This window comes from Sphaerodactylus townsendi, linkage group LG01 (assembly GCF_021028975.2).
Source record: "Sphaerodactylus townsendi isolate TG3544 linkage group LG01, MPM_Stown_v2.3, whole genome shotgun sequence".
Classification (NCBI taxonomy): domain Eukaryota; kingdom Metazoa; phylum Chordata; class Lepidosauria; order Squamata; family Sphaerodactylidae; genus Sphaerodactylus; species Sphaerodactylus townsendi.
The window spans coordinates 138455208-138477616 of record NC_059425.1 but is presented as its reverse complement, the minus strand read 5'-3'; the positions used below and the strand labels follow the sequence as shown (position 1 = coordinate 138477616).

The window sequence follows — 22409 nt, the reverse complement described above, 5'->3', positions numbered from 1 at the left end:
GCTTTCCATAAATCTTTTCCCCACAAGCCGGGTGGGGAGGGAGTTTTCTTTGGGGAGGCAGAATGTAAGGTTGTGGTTTGATTTTTTCTTTCTGTCTCAGCCAGCTTGGCCTTGGTAGCATTCCATGAACTGGGCTGCGTGCCCGGGATGGTTGCACTCGTTAACCTTGCTGTCTGCGCTTATCATATATGTTTGAAGCTTGCCTTTTTCTATCGTGGGAACCTGGGCTGGGAGCTGTGGGCGGGAATAGAATTGTCTGTAAAAGCGACGAATGGTGGGGGGAAGGTCAGAATCTGCATTTCGTGTTCTGTGCATCTTGAAGTTTAAGAAATAAAGAACTCTCTGAAGTTACTGAATTTCTAGTCCTTTCAGGTTCCTTACAGGGAGACTGGGCAATGACTTTGGAGACATCAGTCATGGAAAGCCATGGCAGTCTGTCACAGGGAAAGAGGCCAGCAGGAGGACTCAGGAGGCACGACCCAAACAACCACAATCCCCATGATGCCAGCAAGGTGTCAGGGGCAGGGAAAGGGACAGAGGAAGGATAAAGAGGGGGATGAGGCAGGGGGGTGGGGCAGGAGGACAGGAGCAGAAGGAACAGCCATTGTGGCCAAGGAGAGGTGGGCTTGGCTTCAACCTGCAAGACCTGATTGGTGGGAACTGGGAAGGGCTGAAGAGGTGGGCCAACACTGCATAAAGGAAGAGATGGTCATGGCCAAGGAGGAGATTGTATCTGCAGTTCTTAAGACTAGGGAACTACATAGACTGTGGAGGAGATGTAGTTAGTGAACCTTCCTCCCACACCTCTGAGGCCAAGTAGGCCCTGGAGGGCCAGGAACCACACAGATGAAAGAGATAGTCCTGCCTTCTGGGGGAGCGACAAGTACTTGGGGCCCCTTTGAAGGGGGTATACTGAGCTGTTGTGTGTCTGACTACAGAAATTAAGTATTTTAATGGTTCTGAACAGAGAGACCTGTTAGTCAAACTGCAACAATGTTTAGTCATCTCCTTGTATGCTTTTCCTGCAACCATGATTCACTGAGTGTGTGTGACTGGCTGTGCAAGTGGATGATGTTCCCAGCTGCTGCTTGTGTGATTGGCGGTGCTACTGTCAGCATTCTAAGCTACACTGGAATGTGCCACTGTTGTGGTTGGCCCTTGAGCTTCCCCTTTGCATGAGTACCTTTGGACTATGGCATTGTGTTTCTGAGCAGTTCCAGACTGGGGCAGCTTAGAGAGCAGGCTAACACCCACTATATTGCAGACCCTATTCCAAGGTTCTACACTTTGAAGTATCCTTGACTAATTGGACGGTAATTAGAGGGGTTTGTTCTATTATTTCTTTATAGAAAATCACTTGTTTTTAAAAAATATAATTTAACTAGTAACCATACAAAAATGAGATGTTACAAACAATAATTTCACCAGCATCTTAAAAAAAATTGTTTAGTTAATACATCTGAAGTAGTCCTGCATCCCAGGCTCAAGCTATGGGCCATGGATCAAGAGCCCTTTGACTCTTGTCCTTTAACTTGCACCCAAGAGCTTATTCCTCTGGCTTAAGTTCTATACCCTGTCTCACAGAAATATAAATGTGTGGCAGGAAGTTGTTTGGAAGAAGTAGCATGCTTCCATACTAAAAAATTATTACCATGCATAGCATAGCAGATTTCCCGCCAAATCATACACAAGGCAGCACCACCCTTACAATTGCTACTGAGCAGCTAGGGTGCAACAGCTGATTGTGTGTGGCTCCAAGCTGCCTGGTCCTTTCCCTTTCTGCCTTCCCCAGATTTGTCCACCCCCCTCTGCTCTTCTGGGAGGTGCTGCAATGTCTTGACGAACCAACCCAGCTGCCAAGCTGCCACTCATCATGTTGCGCAGCCTGCTGGGGCTCTGGCACAGCACAGCCATCAGGAAGGAGATGAGCCTGGCAGGTGCATCCTTGGTGGGGGTGCTGCTGCTGTTGGTGGTACTGCTATTGTCTGAGTGTCACATGTAGGGTGAGTAGTGGATGCCAGATAACGACTCTGAGGCTTTGCCTACTGAGTAGAAACTTGCTTATACCACACCTTAGAAACTGCCTTTGTATCAGCAATGTGATGTCATTGGTGGAATCACCACGGTCAGTTAATTGTGTGATACTCATGAGAAATATCCAGGTTTCAGCAAGAACTTCCCACTGCTCAACCACCGAACACGGATTCATCCCGGTTCTGGTGCTTCGCTTCCCCTTCTCATGTGTTTTTTAAGAACCTGCATGGAAGTGCAGCTTTTAAACATGCGCTGAAGCCGGATTGGTGGAGAGATTCAGGAGTTGAATGTAAGTTTGTTTTCCCGCTGTTGGGAGTGACGTGGAGCCTTCCAGCCAATCGGAGCGCAGTGGGCTGTGTGCAAAGCATGCTCAGCCCTTTTTTTGTTTTATGCTGGCGGAGGCTACGTTGAAATGTGGCTACAGGAAATGTGATTTCTGTGCCAACCGTAAACTAAAATTAGACTTTTGTGCCAGTGCAGCTACGTGAGTAAAGAGTGCCGAAGCCACGCATAAACGTAGCTTAGTATGAAAAACTGCTACTGTTCTATCTATGCACGAGCGTGTTGACGTAGCTGCGCAAAAAAAAGTTTAAAAAATACCTGCCCCAACACAGCCAATCAGGACAAGAAAGAATGCACTGAGCAGATCGCGCGTTCGTGGGTAATGCTGCACTGTTTGAAACCGTGATAGACATCCATGTCCTCATCATACACAGGCTGCAGAGGGGAGGGTGAAACCACAATGAAAAGGTGCCGTTTCTTTTGAAACCTGGTTGTACCCGGCTTCTCAGCGGGGAAATGCCCATTTCTTGGGCAAACCTAGAGATGACATCATCTGCTATTGATGCAGTGGTGTCCTCCACATCTCTGCCCAGTCTTTCTCTGGGTACCAGCTATTCTCTGATAACCAGAACCTCAGTAAATCCCTTCACCTTTTCTCCTCATCCTTGGTCTCTGGATATGGGAAACCTTTCTGTGCAGCAGTGACTCATGCATGGAGAGGGGCATAGCATGTGAAAGCTACTCATTATGTGAGCCAGTAGAGAGCCACAATGCCAGTGCTATATGTGTAATCATTACTTTTAGAATGCTACAATGCCAAAATGGAGCCTTTGCTGTGTACAAGGGTTTGCAGACATCTCCAGTGCTTAAATGTATATAACAAGATCATGTATATAAAACGTATATAACATAATGTAATTCATACCTCATACTGTAGATGATGGTTTTAACTGAAAAAGAAGAAGTAGCAGTGGAGGGAGATGGCATTTCTCTCTCCACGAATGTGGAAGCAGAGGATGAACAGTATGACAGTCAGCAGAACCAGTTAATGTGTTTTTTTTAATCTTAAGGTTTTTAAAAATCTTTTAAAAATCTTTATTGAATACAAAATCAAAGAAAATGCTAAATTTTATATACTAATACACATCAACAATTTAATATCCACAATTATATGTTTTGGTTTTTAAATAACATGATCTCTCAACCATTGTCCAAAAACAGCTTGTTCTGTAATTGTTCTAGAGCCACTGAGAAATTATTAACAGAAAGAAAATAAATTTCTAATTCTCCATTTTAAATTCTCTTTTTATATTGAAAATTCCAAAAAAACTCATTAAATATAGAGAAGCAGCTGCCCCGGACTCACCCGGGCCTGCTTTTGCAGCTGGCTGCAAGGAGAGTGGCAAAAAGGCCAGCAGATACCCTGGTCACGTGACAGTGGCCTGTCACATGACCAGAGAGGCCTGTCAGGCATGCCTATTTGAAGACCTCAGCCTCTTTGAAGAGGCGATTGGAGAGCGAACCCTCCCTCCCACCCTGTTTTCATTGTTATCGGTTTTGTAATAATTGTTCATACTGATATCTTGCTGGTTATTGTCATGTTTTTTCCTTGTCGCAGTCTGTGTGGTTTTTGGGCATTGGGGCACATCCATTTGGGGGAGGCGCAGCTTGCATGCCAAGACCTCCCCTCAGCTGGGGGCCTCTATTTAGTGATTTCCAATAATGGATTGGCTGCTGATACTGTCAGAGTACATGCAGTTAGATAAACTCTCAGTTATTGTTAAGGAATCATTGTGGAGCAAATTAAAAAAAACCTGGAAGGAATATTTGCAGTTTGTGGAAAAGAATTGTACAAAACAAATCGTAGTAAATATGTGTTAATGGAAAATTAAATAGATATACGGAAAATTAATTATATATAGACATACTTAGAGTTACACTGGAAATATTTTTAGAGGAATTTGAATATATGTTTAAGATTTATAACTTGTTTGACATATAATTGTGGGTTTTTTTCTTTAATTCTTCAGATTCAGTCAACCCGATGGGGAAGTTCATAGTCGGTTATGTTATACTATTTGGCAAGGGAAAGGCAAGTAGAATAACTAAGTATACCAAATGTCAATATGACTAATTAGATTAATTTTATGATATTAGTGAATTTGTGTGTATTATGTATTGATAGTTTTTTTCACTGACACTATTTACTACTTCTAACTATGTAAATATACAAAATTCAGGCTACATGTTGCAAGCAATAATGCTCTGGCACTTAAGAGACATTTCATTCATTTCTGTTAAGAAGAAAGATATGTTGCAAAAAGCAATCCTGGAACCTCAAATATATATATTTTAAAATACTTAAAGGATTATGTAACTGAAAATGGCAATGATCTGATATCTATTCCATTCACAATAGTGCCATTTCACAAAGTGGAAGGAGTTTGTCAGCAAATGCAGATCCTTCGTTTCCTGAGTCTGATCCAAATAGGCTTTAGGTCAGGTGCTCTGTAAGCAGATTTAAAGAGTTCTAAAATACATCTGACTGCTATAAAATGTTCAGATCAGTATAGCAAGGGACACTTCAAGATGCAAATGTTACATCTTCTTTGAATCTGCTGCAGCCTGTATTAAAATAGTATATATATATTGATCCTGCTGACTTAGAAAAACAGCTGTAGTCTAGAGAGCAAAGCATGATGCATGTTATTCTGCACTGAGCAGCAGATTGTTGCCTTAGCAACTCATGTGTGTCCAATTAATGCCGCCTTGCATTCTGTAGGATGGTCCTAGCATCTGGTGACTGAAGAGATATGGCCTACTTATTTATATATAGCTTTATTTTCAGAAGTCAAGCATTAGTTGATAACACTGTACAAAATATGCTACTTGTTTAAAAAAAGGCAAGGCTTAATTAAAAAAAGCATCTTAATAAATCAATGTTGGTTTAATTGGACTGGGATTTTTTTTGTGAATGGATTTCACAAATATGGCAGTTGCACGTGATTATTTCAGTTCTACATATTGGGACAATTCCTATTTTCTGAGTGCAAAAGAAAAATAGTAAAATTTCATGGGCATTGAAGCAATCAAAGAGATCATATGTAACTCACACAGCCCTGCAATGGAATACTTGGGATAGAATAAAAGACTGAAGATAGAAAGGCATGAAGGGTTCAGGACTTCACAAAATAAAATGTTATGAAAGAAAATTCACAATCTGGCGTTGTGGGTTTTCCAGTGTGCTTGTGATATGGCAGCCCAAACCCCACAGGCCAGAAAACTCACAACAATCAATTGATTCTGGCTGTGAAACCCTGAAAATTTACGAAATCTGCCTCAAACAGAAACATCTTCAAGAATGTCCTTGATGTAACTAATTTTCTGTTGTAATATTGCTAGCCTCCATTTCCCAACAGGTCTGCCTTGGAAAAGGAAATGGTATTCCATTGGGATGCAGGTGTGCTAATTCTGACTGAAGCTGTTCCTACATTTCCCCCAATTTTCCCATTTAAAACCTGAGGTGGTCTGGAACGGTGCCATTGCTGCACCACTGTAATGCTGATTAACAAAAAAGAGATGGAGATTGTGATGAACCCCCACACTTTCTTTAACTTCTTCAGGCAAGGAAACCGCTGTCTGACCTAGTTTGTCAGATTTTCCCAGATTTTCCGTGTCAGGGACTAAGGCGCTTCATAAATATGATAGCATATGGTATAATAAAAGCACTTCCCTCAGTCCTGTAAATGACCGAGAAGAAAAAAAGATGCCCATTGACTTAAACCCTTTCTAAGAAAATTAAAAGGTTTATTAACAGAGAGGAGATGGGAAAGGGAGATGAATAACTTGGAGATAAGGAATGGATGAGGCAAAGAAGGCAGAATGATTATATACACACTATTTAGTTTTTCAAGCACCGCCTTATCATTTTTAGTTCTCAGTTACAGTTCAACTTAGATGATATGTAGCTGTTTCTCTGATGGTACAGTTCCTTAAGCTTAAGATGTTCTGGCTAATGGCTTGTTCACACACACAGGGTTCTAACAGGCTTAATAATATTCTCAGTACTCTCACACAGTACTCTCACTTAACAGTTAGAAAACCCTCAACAAAAACATAAAACACTCTACTGAGGAAAAACAAAGCAAAACCCAGTACCCCAGACTAACTGGTACACAAGAATTCTTCCCTTCCCACTGGTTTATATCTATGGCCTTCAGCTTGACCTCTCAATAAATCCCTCCACCATTTCTCCCTCCACCATTTCTCTGGTGCAGTCTGTGTATAATTGCTTTCACACACACACAGCTCGCAGGCTGATATTAGTAGTCAGTCACACTCTCTGAACTACTCCCCTCAGAGATGTTATGCTTTAAAACTCAGTTAGGGCACAATAGCTTTTAATATGTTCTCCGAGGACGCTAACCTCCTCACGCTTTGCATCATCATGCCATTAGGCCAATCAAAGTGCAGGATGCCACAGCCAATCAGGTGACTTCTCCTGTTTCTGTGCCTCTATGTCTCACTCTGAAAGGTGAATGATAATAGCTGCAGACAGACCTTAAAATGAACCTTTAAAACACACATTTCTGTGCAATCTGTTACAGAGATGGAGAGAAGATCAGGCTAGAGAGAAGAAGAATGAAGACGCTATAGCCTGGAAAGCTTCACTGGGATCCAGAACTGAAGCAGGAAGAGGGCACTGAAAGCAGCACAGTTCAAGTAGCTTAGTCTTTTTCACAGGGAAAGCCTTAGAAACACCATAAGGCTTGTTACACTGCTAACTTTTGCTTGGCAGTGTTGCAAGATTGATTCGGGGAATGAGGTGCCAAACGCACTCTTCGACTAGGGCGCTGTTTATTCTAGGGCCAGCCCTGCTGGTGTGTTTGTGCTTGCTCTCCTTCGTTGTATGAACAATGAATGCACTGACCTGTCATCTGTATCAGGCTAAAGAGACGAAGTACTCTTGTACTCTATGTATGTCATCTGATTAGGGTTGCCACCATGAGTTTGAAACATTCCCAGAGATTTGTAGGTGGAAGTTGGAAAGGGTGGGGATTGGAGAGGGGAGGGATCTCAGCAGATTAAAAACCACAGAGTCCACCCTTCAAAACCACATATTTCTCCCCCTGGGGAAATTGATCGCTAAAGCCTGGTGATCAGGCCCCAACGGAAGGATGGTTTTCCTGCTCTGAGGAAAATATGAAGTTGAGAACTCAGCATTTCCCTCTTAACATACAGCTTCTTCCTTAAGCTCAGTTCATTTTTAATTGAGCCACTGTTGCCTTCTCAACCAAATCATCTCTGAATTAAATTAAGCATTAATATTTCGGCTTTGCAGAATGTAACATACCAGAATGTATTCTAGGTTGGATAAAAATATTTTCTGTACTTAAAAACAGCATACTATAAAAAGGTTATTAAATTGGAAAGAACAAGTTTAGAAGGTTGATTTTCATTTTTTTATTTATTAATAAGCTTATACAGATCTTACAATGGAATATTTATAAGCTCTACAATATCTTTAATTATCAGTCCATTCCACAGCCCTGTTCACTTTTGTGCGCACAAGTTGGTATGTTGATATACATTGTACAAACGGTTGTCTTTTGTAGCATTACCTTTTTTTAAAAAATAGTCAAATTTACAAAATTTAAACCAAGTCTTTGTAATATGACCCGTACGTAATGTGTCTGGTTTGTTATCAAGGGCAACCACTTTTTGTAAACTGCTTTGCATATTTAATTTCAGTTGCCAAGCACACAGAAAGTATGTTCACTTTACCCACTAAAACTATTTGGGTGCAAGATACCAATAGGGCTGAAAGACAACTCAGCACACGTCTATCAGTTATGACTATGTAGGAATTTTCTCCCTCAGAAACATTTTAAAACTTTTAAAAAATGAAGCAGTTACAAGTTAATCCTTTTTAGGTGCTCATACAATCACCCCAGAAAAGTCACACTCTGTCCTTAACTTAAGCAGTCTTGGCAAGATAATACAGCTCATAGATAGTTCAATTCTAAGGAGAATTACTCCAGTCTAAGCTCATTTATTTCAGTGGGCATGGACTGAGTAATTCTGCACAGGATTGCTCTGTAAAGTGGGGGCCTTATCTTCATATGGAGTATTTAAAGTAGCAAGTATATATACAATATACTTTTACAGTATGTACATTAATAAATAAATATCAAAAATAATCATCTGTATTGTTCTCAGACCCCTGAGATATCTATGAACAAGTGCAAAAATTAAGGAAAAAGTTTGCCCTGACTGATCACCTGTGTGTGGTGTAGATGTTCTTTTTACTGTTTTGTTTTACAAAAGGAAGGAAAAACTGTTCATTTATGGAACAGAGCCAGGGATTATAGAAGAACCATGAATACCTCCAGCTAATAATGACCAATGCTGATAACTGGCTTAGCAGACTGCAATGACTCTGTCCATGGTTCAGTTATTTTATCACGCAGAACTTAAATTAAAATTGTTTGTTTTCCTATTAACATTAAATTGGTTTCCAGTGGTTTCTAATGATTATTCATTAATCACAGTTACTTGAAACTGTGGTTCAATAGGCATTATCCAGGGTCAATAAGGACTATGTTCAGCCAGATAAACTTGCTTATCATGCCAGGAGTTTTTATGGTCAAGCGTTTTTTGATATTATTCATATAAATATTCAGATGTATAGCCAGTAGGCTACTTTATAAAAGTGGACGACAACAACAGTACTCAAAGGCACTAGTCCATATGAAAGAATAACACTTTACTTTTAAAAAAGTTAGTGTAATTACTTTTGATAAACAACAGAACTTCAAATTGTCAGACACACTACAATATATTTTGATTTAACAACTCTTTTTGGAGTGCAAATTGTCAGATATTCCTGTAACAATATATTTTTAGACATTCCTAATGTCAACCCAGCTTTTTACATGAATATAATTGAAATACATATGTATGACCCCATCCACCTCTGTGATTTTTTGTTCCACATTAGTAGTCGCACATGTGCACAAACACCTGAGATGGAGCCCAGTGCTGACCTTTCAGATAGAAGACATACTTTGGGAAGGGGAAATTAAGCAAGAGGTCTGAGATGAGGAGTGCTTTAACCCTTTCCTGCTCTATCAAAATTCTGCCTTCTGTCCTAGTAGCTTTTACCTTGCTTGGGTCTCAAAGTGTTCTTAACATTCAATGAACTTCTCTTTAACTTGTAGTAAGTATTGTGCCATGAAAACATACAATTATCTCTCACTCCATTCAGTTGCCCAACTAGTAGCAAGATGCTTTCTGTATTTTTCCATGCAACCAATTGAGTGCTTAGGACTGCCCTAATTAGGCTGCATTGTTTCCACTACAATGAGCAAGTATAGATGGAATGTGATAAGAGAAGTTAATTCCAATGCTAACAAAAAAATTCTCCACAATGTGTTGGCTTGTGGAAAGTCTTATCAATACTTCCCCACAGTAATCAGATCTAGGTCACAAGACTTCTGCAGTTGTTACAGAAGATCATTCATATTGCATGTTAGCTTTTTAAAAAACTGATTTAAGTCTTGTAGCTGTTCATGCCAAGGACCCAAAAGACAATGATATAATTGCTATAGTGTGCCTGACAAGCATTAGAAGTTGGCCCTGCTTGATAACAGAAAAGAACCCCCCCGCCTTTTCTTATCTCGAACATCAAGGAGCCCAGAACACAAACTTCTGAAACTCTTCAATCCCAAAGTCTGTCTTTTGAATACATGATACAAAATAGATTTTCACTTAATTTATATGACTCAATCTGCTTTTTTCACAGTAGCATTTTTGTTGCTCATTTTTTTGGCAGTAGCAATTTATAGTCTATTTAAAAATTTATCATGGAGAACTGGACATAACGATTTCTCACATTTTCACAGAAACTGCCTAAGTTTTGCATCAGCAACTAAAAGTCCTGTAACACCTGGTGAGTTTTGTGTAAGTTAGAAGCTACTGGGATCTATTTTTAAAAACCATGGGTTTAAAAACCATAGAGCACTGCAAATAGAGCACTATTTCCAAAGGGACTACGATTATGTGAATTCTGTAGCCTTGTTGGGAGGCACTCTAGTGAGGATCTTTTTCATCCACTATGTATACAGGCATGAAGGAACATTAGCCCAAGGTTGTTTAAGAGGTTATTTCTTTCAGAGGTGCATAATATTGTACATCTTTCAGCTGTTTCCCCAAATCCTGCAAATGGAGGAATTTAGCTGGCAGGAAAAACCTCTAATTATAATATAGCTGTATCAGAGTACAGCAATAAACATTGACTGAATTGTAACTAGTTTACATAAAACAAACAGAAGTAGATATAACAAAGAGAAAACAATAATTGAAAATTTAATACTAGTAACTTTGTTAGCAGATCACTGATACATAAAACAATCACATGTTCGCACACACTATTTAGTTTTCTGTGTTTTATGGGAATGAACCAGATGCCCTGCTAGGATAGACTAAACATAGAGACATTGACCTAAAAGTCTTGCTTAAAAATCTGAGACAAAGTGACTCAGGATTTTTAGCTGAAGCATCACATTTCAAGATAGTTATGACATTATTTTATACCTAACTATATTCTGAAAGGGTTTTCTTAATCTTTGGACTTGCAACATATTCAAAATGTTGTTTTAAGCAAATAGCCAGTATCAAAAAGGACCAGCTTGGGGGTCGGGGGGTGAGGAGCAAGGGAGCAACACACTGAGCGGGTCAGAAGCAGCATCTGATTATTTAAGAAAAATATGTAAATAATAAATTAGGGGAATGAATTTGTACCTTTGCTCTCCTTCAAAAAAATGTAGATCCAGTTCTGGTATCAAAACTTCTCTTCCACCCAAATGGAAACATGTCAAATCACAAGCACTAATCTTGGTAGTACAAGCAAAGATGTTACCACTAAATTTCAAGATACGACACTTCATTTGAGAAAAGAGGAAGATAAAGGCCACTGAAAAACTGCTGTGGCATTTGCCATGTCTGCACCCCCTACTGGAATAGAAGCGATTTGCCCCTCAATAGTATCCACAGTCACAAGGATGGTGTTTAAAACAAGAATAGTTCCAAGGTTTAAATCAGTGATGGGCAGACAAAATATTGCAATTGCTATAGAGATTTCTGAGGATCTTGCGATTGCGCAGATAACTCAGTGACTAGTTTGTTTCATTTGTAGCTTGTAACTGCTAATGTTTTCTAGATACCTTAGCCCCAAAATTTAAATTTAGAATCTCCAACACTGCAATCCTAAAGACCTTTTTAAGACCATTCAATTGATTTAGAACAAGAGATTAAGTTGCACTGTATGTCAAGTTAGGAGGAATGAACGCAACTTTATTATTATTAAGAAGTCCGCCCCACTAGTTTAGCCATATTCAGAGAAAAACACTGATATTTTTAGTCACTAATAATCTAATTAAATTTTATTCTTTAAAGCATTGAAAGTTAGTGTGTAGCCTAAGTCATAAATGTGGAATATGACCATTTTTCTCAAAATCACAAATTAGCTCTTCATTTTTAACATTTAGTAAAATATATTAAATGAAATAATTTAATTTCAAGATGCCCTTATTGTACATATCTTGAGATAAAATTACTCAAGTGAGTAATGCATTTTAGTAGCCTGGAACTGAATTCCCACAATTCCTTCCAATACCAAAGTTGTAGATTTAGGTGTTTAACAGAGGAACTACATAATGGAGCCATTCACAGCTTATAACCATGTGAATTGTTCAGTTTCAAAATATTACCCACCAGTGACATACAATATATATATTCTCAAACTGCAGAAATGTTAATGAAACCAAGAGTCTAGAAAGAAGAAGCTACTTTAGGAGACAATATTCCTTCACTGAGGACAAAAAACATTTTTTTAACACAAGAGATGTTCAATATGAGAAAAAGAGTCTTAAAGGCAGTAGGAACCCAACAGTGTTAATTATGTTTCAGTCACATTGATCAAGAAGCTAATAATTGAAGTGGCTTTTCCAGCTGTGAAGATGTGTACAAAAAGGCAATTGTGCAACTGGCATATGCAATGCAATTCATCCTCATGCAGAAATGCAGTGGGTGAAATGGCCCTAAATCCCAGCCATTTACTGAATAGCATTTGCCACAAAGCCAGACACGCCAAGAAAGATCTCTAGATCCAAATCTGCCTGTGGGTGCAATACTTGTGGATTAGTTGGGACAGAATGGGCCCCACTGGCAACAAGTGACTTGTTTACAAGCAAGAAATGGCCTAGAATTCTGGGAGAATGCTCTGCCTGAATTGCAACACAGGTTTAGCCTGTATTCTTGTGGATATGAATCTTTAACCAACATAGTATATGGGGTTTTAGATGTTTAGAAATGTAAGGCCTTATGAAATATGTATCAAAAGGTGTGGCACATATCAGGCTAGCCCTGTAACTGAACATTTCCCAATAGTACTTTTTGAGTCACAAAATGCTTAGATCAAAAGATACATAATCTTAATTGTGTACTTGATCTAGATAATGGTCGAACATCCTACTGCCATGCTGAAATTTTAACACAGTACAAACAGGGCAAATTATATGCAAACAAGTTTACTTCATTTTGTTCCTTTTCATACAGTAAATGTACATTCCAAGCAAGGTCAATCACATGCAAGTCCCACTAGGTTCAGTGGAAATGTTAAGTACATGCTCATTTTCCCCATACTACTGAAACTGTTAAGAGTTTCAAATCATTTCACTTTGGTTGGATCATGCCATATCCTTTTTGTTACTCATTCATTAGCAACTTCTGTGCTCACTTTTGGAAAGCAACTCACCCACTAAGACTAGCAAGAAAAAAAAAAACAATGGTCCCAAACCAGTTAAGCTATACTGTGCAACAACAGGGAGAATTTCACGACCCAGTTTGGAATGAACGATTTTGAAAGCTAGTCTTCCAAGTTAATCTATTGCTTTTCAAAATGCCACGATATATGTAACTTTTCTAATTACGTTTGGGGACCAAATATTAGAGTTTGGATAAAACCATTAAATAAGAGACATAGTAAATATCAGAAAAGATGTGGCTTTTGTTCTTCTGTTATTTATTATAGACAATACAAGATGGGTAAAAGTAAACAGAATGCTCTGTGAACTTCTCTCTCAACTAAATAGTTTTATTTTCATGATAAAAAATACACAGCTAGCGAGAAGTCTGTTTTTTCATAAATATATGAGGATTGGCTCTTGTATGCAGAGCAGAGAAAAAGAAAGATCTCAGTTCAAGTTCCAGTTCTGCCTCAAACTCACTCCAAACTAAAGCAAATCATGACTTCTCTCTCCATCAGTTTCCAAGGCTGTGCAAATGGTGAATCCTTATTGTACTTTCTTCACAGTAATGCAGGATATGTAACCAGTTCATAGTGGAGAAGAGCTTGAGGTACTCTTGACATAAAGCGTTAGAGAGAAGCCATAATGATGCAGCAGAAGGAATGGTGAGCAGAACAGTCACAGAAATTAGACCTAGATCATAGTAAACTGATCATATGGAAGGAATAGAATCTCACCAGCTAATATTGCTCTTGCAGCGCCATGATTGCAGGAACAATCAGTGCATACGTAAAGTACCTGCAGCATTGCAGTAGTGAGCAGCAAGACCATCTTGTCAGTGAATAGTTCACATCAAACTTTTTGTAGTACATTTGCTTATACCATGGAGATCCCAACCTAGCTAAAGTTAACCATAACCAAATCCCATTAAAACTTAAGGGACTGTTAATCATGACTAACTTAAATTCATTGCTAGATTAGGCATTGAACTTCAAAACACTCTATTCTGATTAATTGCTTCTCCTTTTATTTAACATAACTGGTACTAAATAAGGACTGAGCCCTGTACTTCTTCCCTCTCTTAGTTCAACATTCAACCATTTTTATAAGCATTTAGCACCATGGATCTCATGCAACTAGAGGCAATAAAGAATAGCTTCATGACATCTTAAAAATATAGACAGACCATGGTTTGTCCACTGTTTCATATAAATACCTTTCAAATATGATTCCCCCTTAGGGAAATATTGAACAGGGACAGGAATTATAATACTTTTTGTTAGTGGAAGCAAATCTTTTCTCATAAGCATAAAGTTGAATTTATAGTGGTGGACTCCTATAGAAATTGGGATTATCTAAATTAAATGTTGTTTTCATCAGATGAAGATGTAGGTGTATTTTCCACACATTAATAGAAGTTCAACAGACAAGAAAGAAAAATTAGGACAACCTAATATGTCTGGTCTAAGTAAATACAAACAATATGTTTCAAAGGGTAGGGACAATTTGATAATGATTAGGTCTTAACATTTGAAAGAATCAGAAGGACGTATGAACTATCTGTTTGCTCACAGAAATGTCTTCTCCAACAATTCAACTATAGCCTTGGTTAATTGTATGATTAACCACCAGACCACACTATTTCAGCAATTCTTTCTTACATTACCAACACCAGCAGTCTAAAAGTTTACATAGAGATAACCAGGTTCTTAATAATTACATAATTACAACAAAATTTTATGTTGAAGGGTTGTTGTTAAAACAATCTTCATAAATAATATGTTCTATCTCTTCAGTAACCTAAACGTCATTGTTTTAGAGAGCATAACTTTTCTTTTTCTTTACAACCAAACTGGAGATTCCTCACTGCCAACAATGGTTAAGGCCTGGATCAAGTTACTCTCCTTTTGCTTTTTCCTTCTGCTTTTTCTTTCCATTTTCCATAACTAGACCATTTTCTGGTTTGCTTACACCATTTGCCATAGTGCCATTGGTAATTTTGCCATTCTTTACAGGCTGCTTGGGCATCTTGTATGTCCGATAGTAGAAGTTGCCAAAAAGGATAATGAAAGAGGTAGCATAGAAAATGACACTCCAATGCATCCACTTAGGAAATGGACAATCGATATAAATAGAAAAAGCTGTGTGGCCAATAGTCACATGGAATTGTATCTGAAAGATACAAAAACAGAATATTGAAGACCCTCATCAATATGCTTCTGTTAAGATTACAGTTTATCATTTAAGATTAAAATTACTATCCAAACAGTAAACTCACATGAAAAACACACCAAACTATGATGTCACAGACGTTAACTACCTTTCAAAAGTTTATGAAGATAAGCCTCTACCATTTAAAGAAACGGCATGGTTTTAATATTCAGTAATTAGACATGACCCTTTGAGAGCCAGGGTGGTATCAGACCAGGATCTGGGTTAGTCAAACAGTCTAACTTCACAGGGGTGTTGTGAGGATAAAATGGAGAAGAAAATGATGTAAGAAGTTCTGGGTTTCCATTGAGGAAAAAGATGGGATATAAATGAAGTAAATAATCTGATAGTTTTACTTTGCTTTCAAACATACAGTGAATTCCACATTAAAATAGATTGCTACAAACCAACCATCATCAATGAAGCAGGAAATCAAATAATTTCCTAACATATAATTTAGCTAAGTGTAAATCCAAGTGCTGTTTCTTTTTACCCAATAGAGAAATACTGTCTTGTCCTGAGACTGTGTACTTCAAAAGTATCTTAACATTTACCAAATGTAGAAGTCTTTCATTGTTCTGAAATATCATGCTTCAAAATTTAAATACACAACACTGCGAAAAATCTAGAATCTATAAAATCTTAAGAGGCCAGATTACCTCCTTATACAATATTTTATTGATGTAGCTAAAGCCTACCAGTTACTCTAGAAATAAATATATGCGATCAGACATCTGTGTGTGCAACTATGTACTGCTTGTGATTAGCCCGTGGAAATTATTAACAGAAGCACACAAATAAAAGTGTGGAGACCAATGCAAGAGACTAATGGGAGTGTATAACTTCAACATGCACTGGGACCACAGTGTCACTTTGCGTAGGCCACATGTGTGCATGTGTTTTATAGGCCAGTGAATTAATTGCCTCATTTGCATGGGTACTGTTGGTTTGTCCATACATAACAACTTAGCAACGTTGCATAGTTGCATAAAGCAGGTTCTGGACCCAGGCATTGTTAGCCTGCATAGCTGAATCCAGACTAGATAAGAACACACAGATATTCTGTGCTTGCAATCCCCATTTTCCCCTTGAACAATTCAAGCTGTTGAAATGACTATCAAGCAGTTTTCCTCCCCTACACAATTCTTTTAAGATTCATATGCATATAAGATGCACTTTTAGCTCTAAACCTTACAAGTTGTTTTGCTGGTATACACTTCTTAATGTTATATGTTTCTTACTCTGCAAACACCTCTGGCTAAGAACGCTACTATTATTCATGGTTGCTATTTGAGGCCCATAACGTGATCTGTAAACAGAAACTCAGTTTCAGAGTTGTGTGGGGAAAATTGATTCTAGATCTACTTACCAACATATATAACAGTTTTAGAAAGAAGCATTATCAGAGAGCAACTCAATGTGATAAGGCCGAAGCTTTTCAGTCCCCTGTTTTAAGGCTGAAGAATTTCCCTCGGCTTATACACGAAAGTCCTGCTTACCAGCCGCTCTTCAGGCCTCTCAGCCCAGGCTGGGGCACGGGCCGGAATGACCTCCTCATGCAAGTGCTCGCAGCAGCTGCTTGTTGCCTCCTCCCTCCACCTCCCCGGGCTGGGTTTCAGGAAGCTCCCAGGGCAGCCGAGGTGGAGGTGGAGCTCCATTTGGGGCAATGACATCAGGGGAGTTCACTGCCCAACAAGGAGCCCTCCTCCACCTTCCTGGCAGGCTGGGCTTTCCTCACACCCAGCTGAGGTGGGAGCTCCTTATCTGGGCAGTGACTCCCCTGATGTCATTGCCCAAATAAGGAGCCTCCCTCCCACCTTGGGGCTGGTTTAGAGGTTTCCAGCTGGGAGGTGGAGGGAGCTCCTTATTTGGGCAGTGACTCCCCCCCCGGATGTCATTGCCTCAAATAAGGAGCTTCCTCCACCTTCCCAGGTTGGGCTCTTGAGGAAGCTCCAGCATGCCTCGGGGTGGGGAGCCTCATTTGGGCAGTGACTCCTCGGATGTCATTAAATAAGGAGCCTCCCTCCACCTCCTGGTTGCCTGGGCTTTCAAAACCCATTAGGGAGGTGGATTTATTTTGGGCAATGACATCAGGGGGAGTCACTGCCCAAATAAGGAGCTCCCTCTGCCTCCCGGCTTCCCACCTTTGGCTTATACCTGAGTCAACACATTTTCCCAGGTTTTGCTAGTAAAATTAGGTGCCTCAGTTTATACACGAGTCGGTTTATACACGAGTTTATACGGTAGTTATTTTTTCATTTTTTTCCATTTCACATTTCATTTATATCCTGCCCTCCCCCGAAGGGCTCACTTACCAGCTGCATTATAGTCAAGTAACGTTTCCACCAAAGGTACTTGTGAAATTTTGGGCCACAGGCAGCTAGTCCATAGTACATATACATTATAACATGAATAAAAGAGTTAATTTGAGCTCCAAAAAAAGCTGTTGAGGAAAAGAAACAAAAACATGTCATTATTTTTAATTTTAGAAATACTACTTTCATCACTATTATATTCTCTTCATTTCTGTGCCACAATAACATAAAGTTAAAATAATTTGTGACCATAGTGGAAAACATGGTTTTATCCTCGAGAACTCAACAGCTCTTTACAAGGGCAAGCAGTCATATATTGGGGCTCTTCATTTCACAGATACACTTTTCAATTTTAATTCTAATCTTAAATAAAACAGGCAAAATCAATCCTAAGGGCTGTGTTACATATTATAAAGATGCATGCTGTAGTTCCATGCTTTCAAGGCCTGGGCTTGCCCAGTTCAGATTGGAACCATGGCATATGGGGGAAAAGGAAGGAATGTTAGGGGTGTCTATCAGGATTTTATCCCCAGGCTTGATGTCGTGTCCATTACACTATGGCCCTTTCCACACAAGCCATGAACAGCATCCTAGGGAGGGCAAAAATGCCGCCCCTAGGAGTTGGTTCGGGCATGGGGAGGCTTGCTGCATCCTCCCCCCTTTCCTAAACTTTCACTTGTCCCTCCTCCGCCTTCCAGTTTAGTCACACAGGCCAAGGGACACTTTTTCCCCTGCCCCATGGTAATCTAGAGAGCTCCCACCATTAGTAATGGTACTTCACCTTGTCAAGTTCGAAAGTTATCGCTATGTTAATCCACACCGACAAGACCTCCCACTGGGACCCGGGCTTCAGTAAACAGTCCCAGGGGGGTGCATCAGTGTCGTTTATGCTGATGCACCCCCGCAGCGTGGCCATGCGGAAACGGCCCAAGAGTTTGAGAGTCCCCTTGCCATGGATAGATCACTACTTGCTGGGATTTAGGCCTACAGGGGTGCCAAGACTCTGAGTGAGTGATGATGATCTGCCCCTGTAGCCATATGGAACTACATATGATAGGTTTTCAGATTACACTGGAGGATTTTCCTGCTGATATAGTTGGTGCTCTTGTCTATGGCCTGGTTGACCTCTGGAATGGGGCAATTACCCAGGCAATTGACATGATTGTACCTAGGTGTCCTCTCTCAGGTCAAAGTGCTCAGGTAGCCTCTTGATTTACTGAGAAGCTGTGGGCAATGAAAAGACAGAGGAGATGGCTAGAGTGATGCTGCAGAAAGACTTGAGACAATCTGACAAGGTATGGGCTACAGCTCATTTGAAAGCCCATTCCATGGGGATGATAGCAGCAAAGAAGCAATATATTTTTCTGCTACCAATACAGCCATACAGTATAGACTTACAGAACTCTTTGTTGTTGTCAGGAGTCTATGGGTTCTGTCCAATAAGAGGAGGTGGACTGCTCTGCAGCCTTCTGTGATCATTTGCTAAACACAAATTCTTTCCGAATTGGACTCTGCATTAGCAGGGAGAGTCATCTGTTTCCTTCTATCGGTGATTTTCACCAGCAAGTGAAGACCTTTTTGTTTTATCTGGCACACCCCCAATAATGATAGTGTTCTGCATTAGCTGGAGCAGCAGTGGCATAGGAGGTTAAGAGCTCATGTATCTAATCTGGAGGAACCGGGTTTGATTCCCAGCTCTGCCACCTGAGCTGTGGAGGCTTCTCTGGGGAATTCAGATTAGCCTGTGCACTCCCACACACGCCAGCTGGGTGACCTTGGGCTACTCACAGCTTCTCGGAGCTCTCTCAGCCCCACCCACCTCACAGGGTGTTTGTTGTGAGGGGGGAAGCGCAAGGAGATTGTCAGCCCCTTTGAGTCTCCTGCAGGAGAGAAAGGGCGGATATAAATCCAAACTCTTCTTCTTCTTCCCCCTCTTACTATTGTGTGTTTCTATCTTTTCAATGTGTCAAATCTTTTAATATTTTTATATTCACCACCTTGTGGACCCTGATTGCGAGGAAAGGTGGCATAAAAATATTTTAAACAAATAAATGTTGCATGAAAGAAGAAAAGAAAACAGATTCTTGTTCTGAGAGATTTATGATCTAAACTGGCATCTACTGGGGGTATTCCTGGTTTACAGAATTACGCAGACTATAGTCATTATTGCATTAGCTGGAGGTAGCAGAAAGCTTCTGTGTAAATGCGTGTAGGAAGGAGGGTAGGATGCAGAAACATACCATGGAGCACAATTACAATTTAACAATAAGCCAGTACTGATTACTAAAGCTGTCCTGGTGCTAGATGCAGATCAAGCCTGTTTTTCTAAAACACTTAATGAGCAACTGTGCCAGTACAGCAGGCAAGAGATCTTCAAGCTTTTAGGTACTGAATTATACCCTGTTCAGGATAAAGATGACAGGAGATTTGTAAATTCATCCACCATTTCCATAGGACCCAAGTGGAGCATTCTAGAACAAAGACAGTTCAGGAAATGGGGGATAAATTCAGAAATCTCCGTCACCTTTATCATGAACAGGGTATAACAGAGAAGACTATAGTTTATTTCCATAGTGATTTTTACAAGTTCACCAAAAGGACTGCCAAGATTCAGCTATGTTTAATGATGCGTGTTGTATCATGTAGTGTAATCCCTGAAAAGTGTGACGCCCTTTGAATGCAATTCACTTCAATGTACTTAAAGCAGCAAAGTGCTTAGGATTGCCAAGTCAATATACAATTTCTTTTTATTAAGTGTAGTGACTTGGCAGCAATCGTAAACATATTTATTTATAAATAAGTAGCTCTAACATCAGTGAGATTTAATTCAGAGTAAACATGTACAGAAACAAACTGTGCATTGCTTAATCATCATGGAAATAGGATGAGCGCCATCTAACATATAATTAGGAATCCGATATCTTTGAGGCTGAAGAGGTTTATATTAAGCAAGGTAGATCTATGTGTTGCTTCATACAGCAAGCACCCTTAGAACAAAAAAGCAGAATTTGCATGCAAAATATGAATCATGCATTTATGCCCATGTGACATGGGTTTCATCATCCCTGGGCCTATAGTTATATGCCTTTTATCCCTCCCCCTCTTTTCCCAGAGAAGGAAGGATATACACTCTAACTGCAACATTCCAAAACAGAGCACACATCTATGCTATTAGTTCACAATGAAAAAATATTTAGCAAAATGAATGTTCATTTCCAGCAAAACGTCCACTTTATGCTCTTTATGATGGTAGATGATACAGATTACTTACACTGTCCTCCTGCAACCCACTTTATGCCAATCCACCACAAGGTAAACATAGTGAAATGGTGATAGACATGAAGGAAACTGATTTGGTTAAACTTCTTTCTTAGGATGAAAAATACTGTGTCCAGATACTCAATTCCTTTTGATATGAAATACCACCATAAAGCCCCAGCAATCTGTAATACAGAAAGACATTTCCTGAGTGAGGCCAACAAACAGTATAACCCAGTATCCTACATTAAAAAACACGGAAGCCTATAAAAACAGGGCAGTTAAGACTAAAAGGTTCTAGACTTTTCAGTCCACTCTGCCAATATTCAAAACACAAGAGACATACTAGATGTTTACACTGAGCTTCCTCCACACCACTTTATTTAAAGCATGTTAAAGAACCTTACACATGAAGAAAAATAAAATGCAGGCAAACAGATTCATATGGGATGCTACAAAACTCAAACTAATTTTTGATTAAAGCAGGGCACCTTGGTCAACCTAGCCCCACACTGGAATGTTTGCTGGTCCATTAAAGCAGTTTAAGTCATCTAGGCCTTCACCTGAGGCACAAGGAATGCATAATGCATTGTAGAAGAAGCAGAGATTCCTTCTAAAGGGAGCAGTTTTATTCTGGGATGTCACCTTTTCCTATACTGCAGTGTTTTGTTGCAGGAAAATGTGAAATTGACAAACAATAGGTCAACGATGATGGAAGACTGTGCTTAAAATATGGTTTACCAGCCTCATGGATGGTGCCTAGAAATAGCTGGATCTACTGTGACTTGATCACCATTCCCAGATATTTTCTTCTTCTTCTGTCTTCTGAAATCTTCTATATGCCCTCCCCCAAGCTTCCTGGATGGTTGGGATACAGGGTACACATTGAGTGAAAAATGAATTGAAATCTCAGTTCGCACTTATTTCTGTGTAGGTTTCCTCTGCTCATGCCGGGACATCTTTAGATACAAACCTAGTACCTCTGATATTTCTAATACAAAGTTAATGCTTGTAAGTTCTGGTCATTTTGTAACTTTAAAGTTTCGTTCCATTATAACTTATTTTAGCTTTTGAAAGTCAATTGTACCACTGAAATACAGGAAAAAAAACTAGCTCATGTATTTAAAAAATCAATTCCATGTTATGAACCTTTCATTTTCATTTTTATTTATTTAAACATATTCCAGTTTTTTTTAAATTCAGTGGCTTAAAAGAAGACTAACTCCTAGCATCTAGACAACAGGATAATTCTGCAAAAGCTAAAACATGGCTGAAGTTCATTTTAATTGATTGAATGATAATTTTCTTATTCAAAAAATTTATGATAAATATACAATATTCTATTTACAGTTGGGGACTCAAAGTTGTGTTTTCAAGATCCTACACTGAAACACTAATCACTACACTAAGGTGACCAGATTTTCACGTTTTAAACGCGGGACGTGTGCGTGCGTGCGTGGCCGCAGGAGCACACTGCCTTTTGGGGTGCTCCCCAGGCGTG

General features: G+C 39.5%; 1 protein-coding gene across 1 annotated transcript in view; it reads right to left on the bottom strand.

Moving 5' to 3' along the window:
* Positions 1-7764: 7764 nt before the first annotated feature.
* The window catches only part of ELOVL4 (ELOVL fatty acid elongase 4), a 48090-nt gene continuing 33445 nt past the window's right edge, over positions 7765-22409 (bottom strand). Inside the window, exons 4-6 of the mRNA XM_048495503.1 lie at positions 20922-21093; positions 17651-17778; positions 7765-15296 (exon numbers count right to left, since the gene is read on the bottom strand). Coding sequence (XP_048351460.1) covers positions 15021-15296; positions 17651-17778; positions 20922-21093 — 576 coding nt within the window. The 3' untranslated portion in view covers positions 7765-15020. The remainder of the gene's footprint in view (positions 15297-17650; positions 17779-20921; positions 21094-22409) is intronic.